Genomic DNA, 22,562 nt, shown 5'->3' on the forward strand with positions numbered 1-22,562 from the left:
GTCTCTCGCCCATGTGTTTGGAATCCCTTCTTTAATCTCTGTGTTTTAAAACCTTCTCCTATTTATCTTAGCATCTCTCTTTTTATACCCCTTGCACTGAGACACAATGGAACTTTCTACCAGGGACCCCATGGCCTTCAGCTCTAGAGAATGCTCATTATTTCTGTTGTATCTTTTCTTCTCTTCATTCTCTTCTTGACTTTCTTCCTGGGACTCCTCTAAGTCAGATTGTTCCCCCTTTATTGTCTGGCGTTACTGCTTATTATGCATGCTTTGAAACACTTCTGATTTCATCCACACCCACCCCTCTTCTCACTCTCTAGGCTTCTAATTTCCGAGAATTTCTGGAGTCTTTTTTATGAATCAGCTTGCATATTGGCTTCCGTCACCTTGCAAGCAGATTTCCGCTTTTCCTAGCATGCAAAGTGCCAACACTTGCCCATATGTTTTAGAGTTTTTAAAATGTTGCTGATATTTCTTTGGCATCTACACTCCAGTTTTATTTATCCTTTTTGGATTATGTCTTTTTAATCCTTTTTCTATCGTTTTTGTGATTACAGGTTAAAGTAGAAGCAAATATTGCATTTCACCCTAATCTTTCATTTCTTTCTAATGTCTTTATTTTCTATGTAGTTCTCTTTTGACTTCAAACATATGTATACTAATTGCTCTCTTTCACTCTTCCTCTCTCCATATATATAAAATATACACACACACGACCTCCTGCCAGTCAAATTCAATGGGTTTTTCTCTCACTTCTTGGTTGATCTCCTTCCAACTTCAATCCTAACTGGCTTTGCCACTATCTCTTTCTTTATCTTCTCTCTCTCTCTCTCTCTTCCTCTGATATCATCTACTTACTCTGATTTTCTGTGAAGGAGTATCTAACCTAGGGATCATAAACAAGGCTGTCATAGATCGATCACCATATTAAAATTGTTAATATGTGAATATTAGAAGAACCTATAAAAGATCTGTCATTTCAGAAAATTAACAACCTTTTCACTGAGGAAGTAGTTCTCAAATTATCATCCTTGGACCAAAATATTATGTGACTTTCATGGAGTGGTTCCCTGGAATCCACATTTATAACAAATAGGTGACTCATGTACACAAAATTTAATAACAATTTTCCTGAGCTGTTGTTTCCTATGCGGACCATAAGACCAAGAGATAGCAGCTTCTCATTGTAATGTGATTCCCCTTCAGAGCAGGGGAAATTGAATCACCTACTCACTCTCATGTATTGTTTTGGCCTAATTATACCTTCAGCACTTTAATACTAGGAAGCTGGGCTTTCATGGAGGAAATGACCTGTGAAAACTATATAAGGGTAGGAGACCCGGAGGGTGATGAGGCTTTATGAACTGCATCTTAGGGAACTAAATAGAGTGGTATGTGGCCATTGAGCTTCAGGGTGCCATCTAGCCAGGATGTCAAGGAAAGTAGCTATAAAACCTATTTGAGTACCTCATACTCCAGGGCAAGTCCTTATTTTGTGGAGCCCAAAATGTATACAACTTGGGGGAGTGGGGGACTTTTAACTAATATAATTAACTCAAACTTAAAAAATTTCAAAATTGCAAAGACTCCTCTCAGGTGCCAGTCTGGGCAGGTGCCAGTCTGGGCAGGTGCCAGGAAGGAATCCTAAGGCTTGTTGTGCTTCATTAGCTCTGATGTAACATCAGCCCCACCTGCATTTCTTATTTTGTACTTGTTCTTCCTGTTACTTCAGAATGATAAGCAATAAAACCTCAATATGCCCTCTGAGGCTGCTTTTATTAGCATCAGGGTAGGAGTAAGGTCTACTTTACGACCTTCTGCTTAAAAGAGAGAGCTTAAGAAAACAGTCCGTTCTTTGGTGCTCACCAGGCTCTGAAGATGTAATATGTCAGCTTTGGGGCCCAGCTCTCCTCCTGTCTTGTCTGGACCTTACTCTCTCAATTGTTTTCCTGATATAATATATTTTTTTAATCTCTCCTGCTGTGCTTTCTCTATCTCTGAGCTTCTCAACGTTGGTACTGCTGACATCTTGGATAATTCATAGTTAAGGATGGGAGTGCCATGTTCATTGCAGGATGTTTAGCTGCATTCCTGGCTTGTACCTACAAAATGCCAGTAGCACCCTCTCCACAGTCATGATAATCAGGAAAAGTCTCCACACTTAATTTAGCTTACCTATCTATAAACAAAATTCAGACCCTCCAAATGAAGACACACATATGATGCATGCCTGTAATCCCAGCTACTCTGAAGGCTGAGGCAGGAGGATTGCTTGAGCCCAGGAGTTTAAGCTCAGCCTGGGCAGCATAGTGAGACACTCTTAAAAAAACAAACAAAAAAGACACACACACACACACACACACACACACACACACCATTAACCATGGATCTACCCGGTGATACATCTTTCCTTCTTTCCTTCAGATCAAACACCTTGAAAATGTAGCCAAAGCCTTTTATTTTTTCACTTTCTATTTATTTCTTTAATATCTTTTAAAACATAACATTTCATACAGAAAAGGATATACATAACATAAATTCATTAGAATGTATAATAAAATAAATACTTCTGAGCCCAGCTCCCAACATCTGAATGAGAATATCACCAATCCCATTGCAGAGGCAGCTACCTTTGTTTTCTCCCTATTTCCCTCCACATGCACGCTGCTGCCCAGGAGCAATTACTACCTACTATGCTTTCTTGTTTTCATTTTTAAAAATTATTATATATTTTCCCAGACAGTATATATTCTCTATACACTGTTTTCCTACACATTATTTAGTGTCACTACTTTTGAGCTATGTAAAAATCATATACAATGGTGTGTTGCATTCTTCTGGGATTGCCTTTTGTTTTCTTTTATTTAATATTATTTCTTATGTTTAATTATGTTACCTGTACCCATGCCTTATTTGCTGTAGAAGTGGAACAGTGAATCAGGAGCACTCAACTGGGATTTTGGTGTTTAAATCCTGGTTATGCATGTATAATATTGGGCAAGTTCCTAAATCCCTTTGTGTCCCTATGTCTTTATTTGTAAAAGGATATTATTCTTCTTTGAAGATAAGAATTAATTATGAATTAATTTGTTTAAAGTACCAAGAGCAGTGCTTGGCACATAGCAGTATGTATAAGCTCTTATTATTTACTCTGTATTCTGTGTAATATGTTCCATCATATGAATATAGCACAATTTATTTATCCATTCCATGTCAAAGGACATTTGGGTGGTTTCCCGTATTTCATTTTATCAATGTTGCTATGATCATTTTAGTAAACTTCTCCTGAGACATGCATGTGGGAAAGCATCCAGGGCATGTATATTCAGGAGTAGAGTTGCCAATGATAGAATATGTTAATGTCAAGATAATGCCAAATAGCTTTCCAATGTGGTTATACAGAGTTCCACTACTTCCATCAGTGCATGAATTCCCAATGAACTCACACACTCTCTCACACTTACTCTGTTGTTCCGCTCGATCCCCACATTCCTCAACACTCTTCCCTTGATTCACTTATTTATCTCTGCACCAATACCTCTCTATCTTAGCAACTATATTATTTTTAATTATTCTTAGCTTTATTTGATCATAATTTTAATAACCCTAGAATTATTTCAGAACACATTGAGTATAAAATTAGGAAATACACTGGAAAAATAAAATAATATTATAATATAATGCCAGATATGATACACGTTATAAAGAAAATAAAACAACTTAGTGGAGGTAAGACAGTAGAGGTTGGTGAGGAGAGTAGGGTGGTCAAGAAAATATTTTCTAGCGAGGTGATATTTAAGAAGACAGCAAAATTAAATGCCCACTATCCATTTTTCAAGGCTCAATGACCAGTTTTAACTAGTTACACTGCAGAACTGGTAAAGTAACATCAGAGCATGTGCCTCAGGCTGATTTGAAGGACCAGGTCATTGAAACAGATGGACAGGCATCGACTTGCAAGTGTGATGGTTGATGAATCATCTATGTGAAGAGAAGGATAGTAAGCTAGGTGAAAACATATTCAATTAAAGAGGAGAAAGTAGCAATGGATGATGGTAAATGACAAGGAGGAAGGTAGCAGGTGGTATGGTTGTGACCACATGAACTTTAAAGCAACTAGGGTTTTATTATTTTAAATCTTTATTGAGTAGGTGAATTTAGAGAGGAAAAAATTAGTGAGAAGGCGAGCGTGGTCAGTGAAAATATTTTCCTCACATGTGGGTTTAGAGTAAAAAAGCCACCACCATATCTGATAGAGAAACAGTGTTCTCAAGGGACAACCTGATTTTAACCAGAGCAAGAAGGTAAAGGGACATGGAGAGAGAAAGATTGAAGTTGCAGGGATTTTGTCAATGACATTCCAAAGGATTTCACAGATGGGTTTGAGGTCTTGGAAAGGTGGGGTCAGATTGGGGGTGGTACAGAGCTATGTGATGTATGAGTCCAAGTATTCACTGTTGACCTGGAAGTGGGTCGGGTCAATACTTCCCATGGTGACTATGGAAAACAGCGGTATGTCATGATGGATTAGTCCTGATGATCTCTTCAGGGAAGATAAATAACCTTCAATTTTAACTTCATTTAGAAAATGGGAGCCATTGAACATGTTGATCCTCACCCTCCCATCACCACATCTACTGTTTCCACATGATGTTTCCCACCTCCTTCCTTGTCATATTGTCAGTACTCCCTCCTTTTATGAAATGTCACTGCTTAAGCCCATGCTCTGGGTCCCAGCTTGTTGACCTTTCTTAAGGGCTAGTTATTTTCTGTCTTTTCTACATTATTATTTCTTCTTTTTCTGTCTACAAAAATCAACAACAAATGTAGTTTGTCTAGAGGTGCTTAATTTCCTTGTGAGACATGGATTCATTTGGCAGTCTGGCAAAACCTAGGGACACTTAAATGCATAAAGTAAATATGTAGAATTACAAAGTAAAATATTAAAATAAAGTTATCAAACTATAAATATTTTAAATACAGCTATTATGATATTAAAATGGCAATTTATGATATGATGACACATACCTTATTTATTAACATATTAAGTGATAAAACCTAGCAACAGGTCTCACCCATAAGCACCCACATTTCCAATTAATAATGAGTGTTAATGATGTTTTGAGATAATTGCAACAACTCTAAAGTAACATTGAAATATATTTCCTCTTGGTAATGAGACTGCAGATACTACTACTACTACTATAGTTTGCCTTCTACATTTATATATTATCTGATAGAAATGCTAAATTTCAGTTAGAAGTTAATGATTAATGCAATAATGACTCTTTTTTTTTTTTTCTGATTTCTGAGTTGGGACATTCCCTGAATTCTTTTTTCGGGCCCCAGTTAACAACTCCTGCTCCATAATTTTCACTATATACTACAGGCACCCACCATCACAACCGGCTAATTTTTTGTATTTTTAGTAGAGACGGGGTTTCACCGTGTTAGCTGGGATGGTCTTGATCTCCTGACCTCGTGATCCACCCGCCTCGGCCTCCCAAAGTGCTGGGATTACAGACGTGGGCCACTGCGCCTGGCCTCTTGCAAATCTTACTGTGCTTATTATCACAACCACTTTCAGACTAGTTATTGTTGAATTTCGTTTAGGTTAATTTTGTCTGCCTTCTTCTTACCCTTACATCCCAAGCCACCTATCCACCACCTACCCACTTCTCCTCTGGCAAACAGGGGAAGAATCCTCTTTCACAGTGTGGCAGTAATTGCAACCTTGGCTGCACATTAGTGAACACCTAAGGATTGTGTAAATAATATCTGTGTTTTGGCTCTACCTCTAAACTGATGTGAGGACTAAATAGTGGTACTTTTTGAAACTCTCTCAGGTGATTGTAATGTGCATGAGGGTTGTGAAATGCTGGGGTATTAAGTATCCTTGCTGGTCTTGGAAATACCAGTGCTATATGTGGTACTAAATAATTATTTTCTAAATAATAACCAGAACTTATATGAATATGCACACTTATAAGAATAATTTTTCCATACAATTTTGAAATAGATAATAATCTGTAATTTAATAAACTTATTGTATTGTATTAGTGTTTTTAGATAATGGCTTTGCTTTCTAAATTATTTAACTCGCTGCATTTCCCAGGCCACGTGATCATACTCTTTCCCAATGAACTTCTGCTCTGTTGCACCTATGTAACATTCATTAAAGACCCTAAACCCTCACTATAAATTGCAAAACTCAGTGCTGATGCTAAAGCATACTCTTCACTCTAAAACTTCCAATTTAGTAACTCCATTTGCATTATCTAATGTGAGAATCTCCCAACTCCTCACAGAGAATAGTTTTTGCATTTTACTCTATATAAAAGTCTCTAAAATCCCCAGATAATGTAAGACTTCTTAGATGAGAATTTTGATTTCAATCAAATTCTGATTTAACATTCTAAGAAATTGAAAAAAACGCATTGTTTTATTTATTTATTTATTTATTTAGCTTTCTCTAGTGTCCTTTAGTGCAAAAAGACCTTGGGCTGAACTAAAGAAAACTATTGTCTAAGTAAAAAATTAAAGCATCTGAGACCTTCTAATCATAATGTGACAATATCAGGATCTTGTGTGGATAGAATACTTGGAAAGGGAAAAACAAAACATCCTCGCAGATATTTTTCACTTGATTGACCATAAATTCAACCCACATCTGCATTTGTCTCTTTAAAAAAAAAAAAGTGTTTATAAGCTTCAAAGTCTCTAAATTGGGATAGGGCTCTAACCATTGGCATTCATGGCTATTCATGTTTAAATTGCCATTCATTTTTCTCTTATTAAAAGAGTCCTCATTAAGTTTTCTTTCACTTACTACTCAATTATTAAATTATAGTTTTGTATTGAAGAAGAACATCCAATCTATTAATAGATAATTTGAAAATAAATGTATATGTTTCTTCTCATACCCATTCCCTGCAATTTATTTATAACTTGTAATTTCAAGATGCGACCAGAAGAGATAATGACATTTTATTATGTTATGACTAGATTTTCTGGTTAGGAGCTTTCATTAAGCAGAATTAAATTTTATTTCTACGTAATGCATAGTTATTTAAACTTCAGTTGCTGGTATAATTTAATTGAACTTAAGTCTAAGAAGATTTAAATAGATTCAGTAAAATTGTTAAGTTTTAAATAGCTAAAAAAGCAATTCATGGAAAATTGAATATTTTAGCTATATCAAAAATATATTTAGGGAAATCCAAAAACAAAAGTAATAACTACAAAATATCTTGGTATTTTGTTACAGCCAACCCACTATTTACACAACTATTCTGTTAGCTGTAATTCAGACAACTCTTTGAAGAAAAGTATAGAAAAAACATTCCCTGTGACTTTAAAACATTTTAATACTAATAGCATTTTATTTATTTATTTATTTTGGACAGAGTCTCACTCTGTCACCCAGGCTGGAGTGCAGTAGCACAAACTCAGCTCACTGCACCCTCTGCCTCTAGGGTTCAATTGATTCTCCTACCTCGGCCCCCAAGTAGCTGGGATTACAAGTGTGTGCCACCACACCCAGCTAATTTTGTTTTGTATTTTTGGTGGAGACAGTTTCACCATGTTGGCCAGGCTGGTCTCAAACTCCTGACTTCAGGTAGTCTACCTGCCTAGGTCTCTCAAAGTGCTAGGATTACAGGCATGAGCCACTGCCCCCAGCCTATAATGGCATTTTAAAATAGTGGTTGTGATAATATTGTTTAGTCAGCTAAAATTAGTATTAACCAAAAATAAAATTCCTCTGAATATTATGCATGGTAAGATTTTCCACATTGCACCTGAAAGTGTTGAAAGCATTTTTCTGCCATTTTCTTTTTTCTATGAGAAAAACTGTTTTAGTTATTCATATTCATCATATTTATTTATATTTACCAAAAAGAAGCACTAGATCTAGGGTATTTGTGTTTCCTTATTGTTTGTGTTTAACAATTGAAGCCAACATGTTAATTTTAGTTTTTATTTTAACTTATTTTAATTCAATTATATTAGAGGACTTTTTGAAGAGAGCAGAGACCAGAGTGTAACAGCAAAGAACACGGATTCTATAGCCACATTGTTAGGGCTCCCATCTGAACACTACCTCTTATTAAATGAGAGATTCCAGGCAAATTAGTCCACAGCTCTGTTTCTCAGTTCTCTTAACTGTAAGAACAGATATCCATAGTATCTTTCTCTTAGCTTTTGTGAGAAGATTAGGTGAGTTATTAAGTGCCCAGAACAGTGCCTGAAACACAGTAAGCTCCGCCTTAATATTTACTATCTTCATTGTTATTATTGAAGCTAGATGATTCTAATGTGCTACCATAGAAAGTGAGGGATAGAAGTATTACATATTTTTAGGTGTTACTTAAGTAAGTTCTAGAAACATATGTGGGGATACGAAGTATGCAAAAATGAATAAAACAGTGCCTACCCTAAAATATTTATAATATGATAGACAAGATAGATAGATATACATGTGCCATAGGTGGCACAATTTGAATAGATAATAAAGGTTCAAATAAAATGCTAAGAAAGTTTTGGAGGAGTGGTTCCTGGAGGAGACATACTTTAAATTGGGCTTTGAATAATAGAATTTTGATTGAGAGTGAGAACAGAGAAAGCAGGGGTAGGAAGGACAGAAATTTTAGAGCAGTATAGAATAATGACTAATGTTTTCAGCTGAAGTAAATAGATGGGTTGGAGACATGTGGGTGGGAAGAGGGTATGCAGTAAGAGTTAAGGATGGAAAACACAGACTAGTTCATGAAGAATACTGACTGCAATGCTGTTGAAACGGAATCTTCTAGGCAATGCAGAAGTCACTGGTGGATTCTCAATATGGGCATAAAATAATTAGAATTGTAGTTTAGTGATTACTTTGGCAGCAGCATGATGAATAAATGGATGGAAAATGAGAATAGAGCCATGAAGCCGGTAAGTAGCAGTTAGAATTTATAACCAGGTACATCTGTATTAGAAGCCATCACTGAGAACCAGGTTATTGCTTTGAGATCAACTTCCTGTTTCCCATATTGGTCTTCAGTGTGCCATTGGTTTGGCTAGTTCCGCTTTTGTTATGAGGTGTTTCTTTCTCCTTGGCTTTTATTCCCTTTGCATGGCTGCATTTTACCCTAGTAATGGTTATGAACTAGTAGAACAATTAGTTGCTGGTGACAGTAGTAGAGAAGAACCACTGACTGGTATTAGATGTAACTGTACACCTTTTGTTTACTTATAATAAGGGCTGAGAGCCCCAGAAGACGCCAGTATTCAATCACAGGTAACAGATTATCCTGTCTATGTTCTGTATGAATAGCCCCTTGCAATCTGTACACATTTGAGAATTACTAAGATTTCCTAAAAAATAAATCAAAATTATTCTCTGGAAGATATGAATACTTGTTTAATGTATAAAATTTTATTTTTTTTTCCATTTCATGAAAAAAATAAAAAATAAAAATGTTTGTATATTTAAGCCATATTTTGGGGAACTCATAGAATATTTCATATTTGGTAATAAACTTTTAGAAACTTTGATTTATAGTTGTTATCTTTCTAAATTTCAGCTTGTTTTTCTAAAATTATTCTCACTATTATAATTTAAAGCTAAAATTGGGCCCGGCATTGTGGCTCACGCCTGTAATTCCAGCACTTTGGGGGACCAAGGTGGGCAGATCACCTGAGGTCAGGAGTTCAAAACCAGCCTTGCCAACATGGAGAAACCCTGTCTCTACTAAAAATACAAAAAATTAGCAGGGCGTGGTGGCAAGTGCCTGTAATCCCAGCTACTTGGGAGGCTGAGGCAGGAGAATCACTTGAACCCGGGAGGTGGAGGTTGCTGTGAGCTGAGATCGTGCCATTGCACTCCAGCCTGAGCAACAAGAGCAAAACTCCATCTCAAAAAAAAAAAAAAAAAAAAAAGCCAAAATTACACTACTTAATTTGGATATCTATATGTATTAAGAGTTGTTAGATAATTCTGTTTATAAAAATAGTTATGCCTTTCTTATTTATTCAACTTTATTGCATCAAAGGTGAAAAAAGTTCTTGTATTTTAGAATTTCATTTTTTATTGAGTAGAAGAAAGGCATTTATGTACAATTTGTACATAAATGTCAAATGGCATTTCACATTAACGATACCAATTGAGTAAATTTTATCCATACAAAAGGCCATGCATCAGGCTACAAATGTTTGTGTGTAGTTATCATATTTTTCTAATTCAAATGATTAGGAGAATAAGCTTTTTAAAATACAAATTTTGTGTATAGTTCAAAATATTATAATTCTGGCAATATAAACTGCTTGAGTAATGACAGTCATTATAATTAAGTATAAAGGCATAAACATAATGACAGATAATGTGTGTCAGGTTAAAGATTATCATTTAGAAACCATTAAGACTATTTTAATGTGTTCTATTCAAAATATATTTTCTTGTTTTTAATATTTATAGGATCTATAATTAAGATGTACATTGATGGACACTGGTGCCACACATAGATGTAAATACAGAAAGAAAACCCCAAATATAGGCAAACACTTTTCATTAGAATAATAGAAATAGGAAGAGAATATAAGATAAAATTATAGAGGCTTAGTCACTTAAAATATATTCTATGAAGATAGACTTATATTAACTGAATTGTTTTATTTACTCTTTTTAAATAAAAAGAATCTAATTTTTAGACAGTTAAAAAATTATTTCATATTCGTTAGTTTGTTTGCACTCTCCTAAATCTCTGAGTGTCACAACATCTTGTAACAATAAGCTGTTAGATCCTTAATCCTGGTATAATTATGTGACTCAGTAGGGAGTCCAGAAAAAAAATTACCTTGTAATTTTATACTTTATTTTATTTTTCTCCGTTGAGATATGCAAGAATAGTAAATGGCTTGTTAATGTGCAGTGGAATGATTAAATTATATTGTAGGGGTATTGTGATGAAATTATGTGTATTTAACCTTTTGCTTTTTGTATTTTTTTTGGTACAGAGATTTTGGAAATCACATTACGCCCTGTTGTTTAACTGCCTTTAAAAATGTTTTGTGCAGAACAAATAGCTTAATTTTATGGGTTTTTGTTGATGCTAAACTCTGGAGCAGAACCAAAAGGCATCCTGACTGCCAAAACAAATGAAGAAAATCATTTCCCTTACTAGCTTGGCAGAACATTTTTATGTGATGGCTTTAAAAATAACTTTCCATTTCCAGTGAGGTCTTTCTTTGCCATATATTGTCACCTGAGTTAATGTTTGGTTGCAGTCCTGAGCCTATTAAACTGTTTTAAAATACCAAACAAACCAAAATAACAACAAAAAAACTTTGGTAAACCTATATTTCTGTTATTCCTTTGGAGGGTCCCCATGTATTGAACTTTACTGTAGAAAGTGTTCATACTTATTTTCTGTCTTTCTTCCATCTACTCAGAGTGATCTGTTAAACATCCGTCTACTTTTCCTCAGAAATCCTACAAGTCTTTCAGAGCCAGGGTTATTGCTAAAATCCTACAGTATTTCCTTCCGATTAAACTGGAAAATTTTACTTGTTTTATTCATTTAACATGTTACAGCATTTTCATGTCAATGAACCTGATTTCTCAAACTTTACTGTAATCTCCTTTGACAGACTGACTTCACTAAGAATGTGATAAAAGGCATATTGACTGATACAAGCCAATCAATGGACGTTGAAAAGCAGACTGTGCTTAAGATCCTATTGTGCCAGATAGGCACTGGTAGTGAGACAGAAAGAAGTTACTGCCTTGCCCTCTGTAATTTATAGTCTAATAAGAGAGCTAAAATTAAGTACACAAATCATTGCTATCCTAGATAGAGAAAATAAGAACACTATGAGGGATCAAAGGAGCGAGAAATACTGTCCGTTGAAAAAATATCAGCAAAGATTTTGTTGTGAAACTCTTTGGGAAATGTGCCTGAAAGAACAGTTTTGTTATTCTTACAGCAATTGCCATTATTAGTTTTGCTGCTAGGAACAATGCATGTTTTGGCAATCCTAGAAAAGCCATTATTGTCTTCACCATCACATAATATCTTATCTTTGTGACAAAAACTGTGAAGGGTCTGAGATTTTATCTCGCTCTTAGGACAGGTTAGCCTGTCACAGTTTCATAGATGCTGTCAGAAAACGTTAGACTCTTGGGTCAGAGACGAAAGACTATTACTCATGGCACAGCAGGCAGCAAGAGCTTCTTGTTTCCATCAGTGTCCTTGCCCCTCCAGTCCTGCAGGGAGTGGTGTGTGGCAGCCTAGGTAGACACTGCACTCAGTGGATATGTGTCACATCTGAGGGACCCCAAGCTTAGGAAACTCCCAATCTTATAAGGGGGCTGTTAGCAAAACTGTCTAAACTTCGTCTAGAGGGAGATATGATCTTTACTATCCTGGTCAGGAAACAAATCTTCCATTTGCCCTGGAGGGAGATTCTGTCTCTATCTTTTCAGGCTATTGGAAAAGATATTCTGGAACAAAAGCCGTCAAAAGATGTATAAAAATGCTATGGAGAATTAACCCGTAAACAGTGTGTTTAACTGGAAATGATCATTTTGAAGCCATTATTTAGGGGAATACAGAATAATGTACAGTAAAACTAAAGTTTAAAGGAGACTTCATTTTACATAATAATGAAAAATGAGTAAGAAGAGATGCTAACATTGTAAAAAGAAGCCCAGCCTGTATCTCCTAAGTTATGTTATAAACATAATGCATTATTCTGAATTATAGATAAGGGATTATCTAATCTAGTCATACTGATAAGGGAATTAGTCATGAAAATCTTTCCTGATAGATGATCCTAAATGAATTTGTATATTATATATATATATGTATACATATTTGTATACATAGTCTATATATACATGCACATGTTCTAGCATATCCATTTGAATAATTTATACATCCACAGTGAAATCATAATTCCCAAATCAAATTGAATGTCAAATTAGAATGGGTCTTACAAATTATTTCTTAAAATCTATCCGTGAGTTCAAGAATGGTTTTCCAAAATAATAGATCAGGTAAAGTTTATAAACTCTGCAGCTTCACTTCTAGGATTCGACCTATAGTGGGGTCAGTGACTCCCCTCAGGTGTATGCAAAGCTGCATTGTAACCAGATATTGACTGATATCTTTCCTAAATCATGCATGACCCACTGATGGATTCACTGCTTAACATCAACATCTTTTCTAGGATTTTATGTGTATGCTTTTTGCTTTAGGGTTGGTTTTCTTTATATCACAATTTTTCTCTGTTTATCTTTTCTTGTGTTGCAACATCGAAAACAAAACTGTGTTTTCACTTAAAGTTTATATGCCAAAACTGTTTTCCTTTAAAAGTTTATACGTTGCACTATGAAAATTAAAGAACACCTGATGCTGAATATTGTTAGTAAAAAACTGCTTGGGGCTCATTGCACCAATGAATAAGAACATCGAAGTAATAGTTTATACCTATAATTCAAACCATAGAGTGCTTGTTTCTATGATATATAAATTGAATCAGATAGCATTTATCACTATAAAATGCTATTATCATCACTTTGATAAATTCCCATTATTACTCATGTATCAGGAAATGGATTTGGCTACATAATGTATAAGTTAAGTGACAAGCCTCTTTCACTTCTGGGATTTACATGCCTTACCTGATATTTTATGCGGCATGGCTTTAAGAAAAAGAAAAAGCTTAAGTCTTATTTATTTTTCCTTTTTTTTTTTTTTTAATTGAGAAGAGTCTCACTCTGTTGCCCAGGCTGGAGTGTAGTGGCAGGATCCTGGCTCACTGCAAGCTTCGTCTCCCAGGTTCAAGCAATTCTCCGGCCTCACCCTTGGAGCAGCTGGGATTACAGATGCACACCACCACGCCTGGCTAGTTTTGTATTTTTCATAGAGACAAGATTTCACCATGTTTGTCAGGCTGGTCTCAAACTCCTGACCTCAGTTGGTCCACCCGCCTCGGCCTCCCAAAGTGCTGGGATTACAGGCATGAGCCACCTCACCTGTCCTAAAAAAGCTGAATCTTGAACATATTTAGGATTCAAACAAACATGAGATTTTAGAAACTAAAATACCTATAGCAATCATTCGTGTAAAAGAAAAGTCTGAAATAAATCAGAATATCTGCTCCATTTCAACTCCAGAGGAATATTTCCACATAGGAATGCATGCCTAGTGTTGCATTTCATCATATTTTTTTAGGGAAATCAGAAATATGTATTTTTATGTAAGATTTTTAAATTTTTAAATGTTGGCTCCTAGCCTAAAAATAATTACAATTTGCCACTAAATAAAAAATACCACCAATCAGCAACATCAATATTTTGTTCAACAATCAGAATATCTTTCCAGGCTGACAGAGCATAAGCTGGGATGGTGATGGATAGAGGAAGGGGAAGCAGAAGATAATAGAGACTTTAAGGGAGCAAACAAACTGCTGTAGACAGGAGAAGAGTCTGTCTTACTGTCATAGGCCTAGCAATACAGTCTAACAACAGTACACATTGACACTGGACTGGAAAAGGCTGTACCTGAATCCTTCTCAACCAAGGTCTCTGAGGACTCTTAAGCATCCTGAGGAGAAAGAAGCTGTTTGTAAAAATGTTAATGATATCTTGAGAGGCCCATGCTATTGGGCTGTGTTATTTTGACTCCTTCATCAAAATGTTAACTTGACAATGAAAAGTGATTTCCTACAAAAGGGAATCAGAAAAATTCTTAGGTAGCCTGTGGTATTAGTCCGTTTTCATACTGCTATAAAGAACTACCAAGATTGGATAATTTTTAAAGGAAAGAGGTTTAATTGACTCACAGTTCAGCATTGCCAGGGAGGCCTCAGGAAACTTGCAATCATGATGGAAGCTGAAGGGGAAGCAAAGCACCTTCTTCACAAGGTAGCAGGAAGGAGCAGTGCCAAGCCAAGGGGGAAGAGCCCCTTATGAAACTATCAGATCTTGTGAGAACTCACTCACTATCACGAGAACAGCATGGGGGAAATGGCCTCCATGATTCAATTACCTCCACCTGGTTTCTCCCTTGAAAAATGGGGATTATGGGAATTACAATTCAAGATGAAAATTGGGTGGGGACACATAGCCTAACCATATCATCTGGCTTCAATGGAGGCAATTAAGTAAAAACTGTAGAGAGTTTCGGCGAGAAACACCATCCCTCCAAGATAAATCACCTGACCAGCCAAGCCCATGAAATTGATACATCAGATGGTGCTCCCTTGAAATTCCGAGGGAACTTAAGAAAGGAGGTGGACTGAGCTTTTACATTCTGGTGAGGGAAGGTGATTGATCCAGCAGATGTGGGGATAAACAATATTAAGTAGGAGACTTAAGCTCTTGAGCCACAAAAACATTTGGGAACTGACCAGTTGCTACAGTTACTCAAATGGATTATATTCCTTTGCTTCCACCCATAGATTTATTGCAATGTGGGTTTCCACAGATAAATATGAATTTTTAAAAGAAACTCCCAAAATAATAGCATCTCTTTGATAAAGTTGTGATAAGGATTAAATTAGATATTGTATTTAAAGCACTTGACACAAAAATTGGAAAAGTTGATAATGCTAAGTGAGGGTATGGGGGCATGGATTGTTGGTATAGACATGTAGCCATTTTGGAAAGCAGTAATTCTTATGTTGTGTATATATGCCTACGATTTTCATACACAGATCCGAAAAGGGCATGTACAAAAAGGTAACAATTTGTTTGATGTGATAGAGACTTGGAAGCAATCTGGGTAGCCATCGCTGGGAGAGTTGATAAGAAAATGTGGGGGAACCACACCTTAACATTACAAAACACTCAGAAACAGCAGACTATATGTGTGCATAGGATTATTGAGGGAACTCAAAAACCCAGTTCTTAGTGAAAAAGATAAGAAAGAGACGAGATTTAACTTCAATACTATTTACATAAATTAAAAATATATGCACAAAAAGCAATAGTATACACTTTATAAGAATACATACAAAGAAGGCACCTGGTAACAGGATACAATAGTTGCCTCCTGGGGGATGGAAATAAAACATGGAATGGGAAGAAGGAAATAAATAATTAACTAAGATAAAAGAGGGACCTTTAAAGAGTGTTGATGAAAATGAATCATGAATTGAGTAATATAACAGACTCAAACCGCTGCACATAAGTTGATAAAGCAAAAGAAGGAAAAAATAAAGTTCTAAACACAGTGCCTGGCACATAGTACAATCAATTCTATAGATTAAGCAAAAAAGGGACCAAAAGGAGTCTGAGAAAAAAAAAGAAACTGATAAGTAAAAAATTTCTTCCAAAAATAAATTAAGTTTTGCAATTAGAAATTTGTGGAACCAGTTAACAAGTATAACTGATTTCTGCTTGTGGTATCAGGAAAGTGCTAGATACTATTGGAGGTGAAAAAGAAAAATTCTATATATTCTCCTTATCAGAGAATAAACCAACAAACTTAAAATATAAGTTTTAAGGAATGTATAAAGGAAGAAACCAACAAACTTAAAATACAATGAAAACTTTTGGATATCCAGTTGGAAACTGGTAGAGTTAAACAATGTTTTAAAAAAAATAATAACTTTAGGAGGCCGAGGCAGGCAGATCACGAGGCCAGGAGATCGAGACCACCCTGGCTAACACTGTGAAACCCTGTCTCTACTAAAAACACAAAAAAATTAGCCAGGTGGGCCATAGTCCCAGCTACTCAGGAGGCTGAGGCAGGAGAATCGCTTGAACCCAGGAGGTGGAGGTTGCAATGAGCAGAGATCACACCACTGCACTCCAGCCTGGGTGACAGAGCCAGACTCCACCTCAAAAAAATAAATATAAATAAATAAATAAATAATCAAAGAGACAGTATGGTATACTACTGGGTGATACATTATAAGTCAGCATTTAAAGAGTCATTCATCCTTTAATCATTGTATGCAGCAAACATTAGGAGAGCCCACCACACAGCAGGTTCTGTGTTAAGTAGTAAAAACACAAGAAACTGCAGGAGGTGCCTGAGTTGGAGCAGCACTCAGGTTTAACATGGGAATGGGCTGGTTAAGGAATGGCTGTCCTCTGAAGGGCCAAGACTTGAGGTGAGCCTTCAAAAATATTAAAGAAAGAAAAGGATTTATCATAAAGTAAAAGCCCAGAGATACGTTTCTTAATTATGCAAATAATTATGTGAATAACACAAATCCCCGTTGTATCGTATCAGAAAATAGAAAAAAAAAAAAAAGGAAATGTTTTGAACTATAGAAGAAAGTGAAATGGTTTTCAGTGTGGTTTATTTTTATATGCAGTTGTCATAATAGTACATTATCTTTTATTTTAGGTACACTGGCCGAGTACAGCTCTAAAAATGGAAGAATGCATAATGAAGGGAAAAGATGCAGTAAGTATGATTCATTGTAAATTAAACAAATCATCAATTAATATCCCTAGTTAACCACAAAGAACTGAATCACTGAAATTTTTATTTGCTCTTATAAAAGCATGTGTGCAATTTGGTTCATGAAGAAAAAAATATATAGGCATATAAAACATAATTATGTAAAATTAATTTCAATGTAGAATTGAAGCAGAGATGCCATTGAGATCTTGGTTTTTATTTTGTTTTTTAATATCTTAATCAACTTGGGTTTATAAATTCCTTATACTAATGCTTATTTCTCATGTATTTGGCAGAAAAATAATTGCAGGTAATTTTTTTTTTCTAGGAACAGTTAAGCACATTCTTTGTGAGATTTCACTTTACATTGTTTAGTAAATTAGAAATGAATGAAGAAACAAAAAGTTTGAGAGAGGCAATAAACACATTTTACCTATTCCTAAATATTTTTAGGGTCTCTTCTACTTTAAGAAGCATTATTCTCTCTTTCTGTAGTTTCCCTGCTGGGTGTGAGTGGCAAAATGCTGTGCATCAGCACCCCGACACAGTCCCTAACACACTAAGATGTCAGTGATAGGACTTTCACATTCGAACAGTGGCTAGCTGATTTTGTGACACAAATGCACCCTGGAGGAAGTCCTGGACATCTGCCTGTGAAAGTGAACTTATCCTTTTTTTCAGTAAAAAAAAAAAAAAAAACAAAAAAACGATGTAAATGACTAACACACATTATACCAACTCCCCATTCTCTGTAGCAGCTGGGTCACAGCCAAGGAGTGAGTCAGCACATTCCTGTTGCCTTAGCCCACAGCATGATGCTGACTAATTGAACATATTCTTAGGCCATGTCAACCTAGGTCAGCTGAGCCATAATGTGGTCTAATAGTCTCCCTCTCAGATGTGACGGTGTGTCAAGAGAGGAAATGCAGGTGCTTATGGAAATAAACAACAGATATTTTCACCATGCCTGAATGATCAGATTCTACCAAATATATGGGTCACCCAAAGATATCACGTGAATGCAAACTTAAAGAAATAAATATACCTGTGTGCTCTGGATAATCAATTCAATAGTGCACTCCTCGTTCTTGCCAAGTGATTCCACTGGCCTTTTCCTCCTGACACTGTTATAGCATATACTTTAAAGTGCTGAAATTGCAACAGGTCCTTATAAAACACGACATTAACTGATGATTGCATGTATTGATTTCAAGTAATACTGGGCACTAAAAGAGTTTAGTATTTATTTCATAATTTATTTATTATGGAATAGCAACACCTAATTTGTCAAAAGAATGCTTGCTAAAATTAATTTAGCCAAGTTGATTTTGAAGCAATTGTAAACTTTTTTTTAAATTCAGTATACTGATCATAAAATTCACTTACTGATGGATATATTAAAACTTTGTTAAGCATGTGTTATGTATTAGGTGCTGTGCTCAATTAACTGGGAAACGCCGAGATGTGTAAAATAGATTCTGTCCTCAAGAAGCTTACAGTTGAATACCAGTGTTGACAAACTAGAGCTTCTAGGCCGAAGGTGGCTTGTTGCCTATTTTTGTAAATAAAGTTTTATTTGAACACAGCCCCACGCATTTAGTTTTGTATTGTTTATGGCTCCTTTCGTGCTATAGTTGCAAAGGTGAATAGTTGCAACAGAGACCAGCTAGCTCATCAAACTAAATACATTTACAGTCTGGTCCTTTACAGAAAAAGTTTGCTGATCCCCAGTCTGCTACTATTTCTTACAGTAATATAGTAATTTTATCATAGTCCTACAACAAAATGTTATTTTTATTGGTTAGTTTTCCATATTTACTTAACAATTCTCTCTGAAGTTGCTTTACGTGAATTTGTGAGTGTGAGGATATAAGACTTACTTTCCAAAACATTACAATCGTGTTTGCCCTAAAGACTACATATTTTGAGAGGCTGAGGCAGGCAGATCGCTTGAGCCCAGGAGTTTGAGACTAGCCTGGGCAACATGGGGAAACCCCATCTCTACAAAAGATACAAAAAGATTAGCTGGGCATGGTGGCACATGCCTGTAGTTGCAGCTACTCCAGAGGCTGAGGTGGGAGAATCGCTTGAGCCTGGGAAGGCGAGGCTGCAGTGAGCCGAAATTGCACCGCTACGTTCCAGCCTGGGCAACAGAGAGAGACCCTGTCTTGGGAAAAAAAAAAAAAAAAAAAAAAAAAAAGACTGCATATTTCCATATGAATAACTATACTTTTTCTAATTTTTGGTTTTAATGACTTTATGCTGATTCATTGTTTATACTGTACTTAAAAAACTAACAGCATTGGGAATAACTTAATTACTTAGTGGAACATATTGCCATGAGAATTTTTACACTTGAAGAAATTTCTGAATATTGCTTTTTTTATTCCTCAATTTTAAACTAGAATACATGAAAAATGATGCACTCTCATTATAAAATGTAATTTACGCATCACTGCTAACCAAAATGTGTTTCAATCACCCCAGTTTCTTCTCCAAGTTCTTGTCCTCTTTTCTTCTACCCTTCTTGCCTCCTTCACCCAACAGAGATTTACGGTAAAACATGAGCTTTCTAGGGCTAGGAAAAACAAAAATCAAAAAGGACTAAACATGTTTATTATACTGATAGATTCCTTCCTTTTTTTTCCTGCTTTAGGGTGAATGTGCAAATTATGTTCGGGTTTTGCATCACTATAACAGGACACATCTTCTGGCCTGTGGTACTGGAGCTTTTGATCCAGTTTGTGCCTTCATCAGAGTTGGATATCATTTGGAGGTAAGATGTTTCATTCATTGCTGTAAATAAAAATAATGCTTAAAACAACCTTGTTCTCAAAGAAAGACTACAGCATTTCTTCCCAAGAAAGATAAAAGCATTTGTGATGTACTGAATCAGTTTGCTTGAGACAGACAAATTATCTTTCTGGGCCTTTAAAATTCTTGTCAGGTACAAAATCTGTGAACCAATTAATTCGCTATGTACTCAATTCACCGAACAATTTTATTTGCTTCACTTGCCCACTTAAGAACATCTCTTAACATCAAACTGTGTTCTCTATTGTGTCATATTAATATTTTCATTAATTTAACCACCAAACTGGAATATGTATATAGGTGTGTGTGCATAGGTGTGTATATATATAATTTACATAAATAAAATATAATATTTTACAAGGGACATGCAAAGACTTTTTGATTCTGTGATTACTTTCTCATGGTCAGGTGAGGTAGGGAATGCAGGAGGAGGGAAGATTTCAAACTGAGTTAAGATAAATATTACTTGATGCCAGTTATACATCTCTTCCGCTAAGATTTTGCCAGTAGATGATACTGCATAATAAAAGCAAATCCCAACTGAATCCTGCCACACATATAATATTTACTAGCAAGCAGGCTCAAAGATCAGTCATATAACCTATTCCTATAAGCTGGGTGAATTTCAACTCTCATTAATTTTAGGTACATTTTGAAGCACTCTATATCACAATTTTACCCTGAAGCATATGAAACAATATACTCATGTAGAATCTGTTATTTTTCATCTACATTGGAAGGCAGAGTCCTACATTAAAACAAGGCATAGATAAAATAGAGTTCTAGATATTCTGTTGTTAAGCAGCTAGACTCATGATTCCTAAATTCAATTTATGAAAGTGCAGCAGTGGCCATAAAATATTAATATTTTAAGCCACCACATAGAAAGAACACCATTTCACCACTAAAATATTATTTCTGATACTCCCTATACTAGTTAACCCTCAGGTGCAAATATAATTTGAAGTATTTGAAGTGCTTAATAGCTGCCCCTGGAGAGTGCCCGTGATTTAACTACTTCAGCTGTTAACTATCTATATAGGGAGATTTTTATCATTAGCATATTTTAAATGTTAACTAACCACTCCTAGGTGTAGATTAAATTAAGTAACATCCAAAATACATCATACTGTATTTATTGAATCATTTTAAAGAACAATGCAGATGATATAAAAGAAGAACTTTAGAGATATGGAAGGCAAATCAGGCCACTGTAAGGTCAGGATATATAGATGTATACAACAAAGTATACATATGTATATACGTGTGTATGTATATACACAGAATATATACCTCTTGTGGTGCAAATCTGCTAGAAACAAATTCAGTTTCATTTATTTGAAAATGCTTTTGTTTCACCTTTATTTTCAAAGGAATTTTCCTTGGTTATAGAATTCTGCGTTAATGGTTGCTTTGTGGTTTTGTTTTGTTTTCTCCTTTCAGTATCTCAAAACTGCTTTGTCTTCTAATCTCCATCTAATGTAAAGTAAAGCTTTATTCCTATTGATGTTCCCCTTTTAAAATTGCTTTATCTTTTAAGATTTTGTCTTTATCTTTGGTTTTCAACAGTTTCAATAGTGTGAGTTAGTGTGCAGAAGTGGGAGGGATCAGTATCTGTATTTCTTAGGATACTGAGATTCTTGGATACATAACGTCATTCTTTCCATCTAATTTGGTAAATTTTGGTCATTATTTCTTCAAATAATATTTCTCCTTCATTTACCCACTCCTTTCCTTCAGGATATATATATATATATATACACACACACACACATACACATATATGTATATATGTATACATATATATGTATATACATAGATTTGTTATATATGTATACATATATAACATAGATTTGTTATATATGTATACATATATTTGTTATATATGTTATATATGTGTGTGTTATATATACACACACATATGTATATGTATACATGTATACATATATGTATATGTATATATGTATATTTGTTATATATAACATATAATAAATATATATGCATATATATACTTGTATGTATATAACAAAAAAGAAAAAATCTATATACATATATTTGTTAGACTTCTAGGCATTGATCTAAGACACACAGTTCATTTTTATTCAACATTTTTTTCCTCTACTTCTCAGATTGGAAAAATTCTATTGATTTGTATTCAAATTCATGTACTCTTTCTCCTGATATCTCCAATGTGCTACTAAGCTCACCCCATTGGATGTACCCTACAGAGCATAGTTTACTTGAAAGGTGTATTAGCCCATGTAAACTTGCAATGGGCAGTAGCCACCTTTTTCAACTTTCCAGCCACCGCCTTTCATTTGCCTGCACATACAGTTCAGATGT

The 22,562-nt window shown here is 35.2% G+C and overlaps 1 protein-coding gene across 4 annotated transcripts in view; it reads left to right on the forward strand.

Annotated features, from left to right (window-relative positions):
- The window catches only part of SEMA3E (semaphorin 3E), a 291,418-nt gene that overhangs the window by 161,673 nt on the left and 107,183 nt on the right, over positions 1-22,562 (forward strand). For all 4 annotated transcript variants that reach the window (XM_063667667.1, XM_054496699.2, XM_054496698.2 and 1 more), the window contains exons 3-4: positions 17,349-17,408; positions 20,062-20,181. In XM_063667667.1, coding sequence (XP_063523737.1) covers positions 17,349-17,408; positions 20,062-20,181 — 180 coding nt within the window. The remainder of the gene's footprint in view (positions 1-17,348; positions 17,409-20,061; positions 20,182-22,562) is intronic.

Source organism: Pongo pygmaeus, chromosome 6 (assembly GCF_028885625.2).
Source record: "Pongo pygmaeus isolate AG05252 chromosome 6, NHGRI_mPonPyg2-v2.0_pri, whole genome shotgun sequence".
Classification (NCBI taxonomy): Eukaryota; Metazoa; Chordata; class Mammalia; order Primates; family Hominidae; genus Pongo; species Pongo pygmaeus.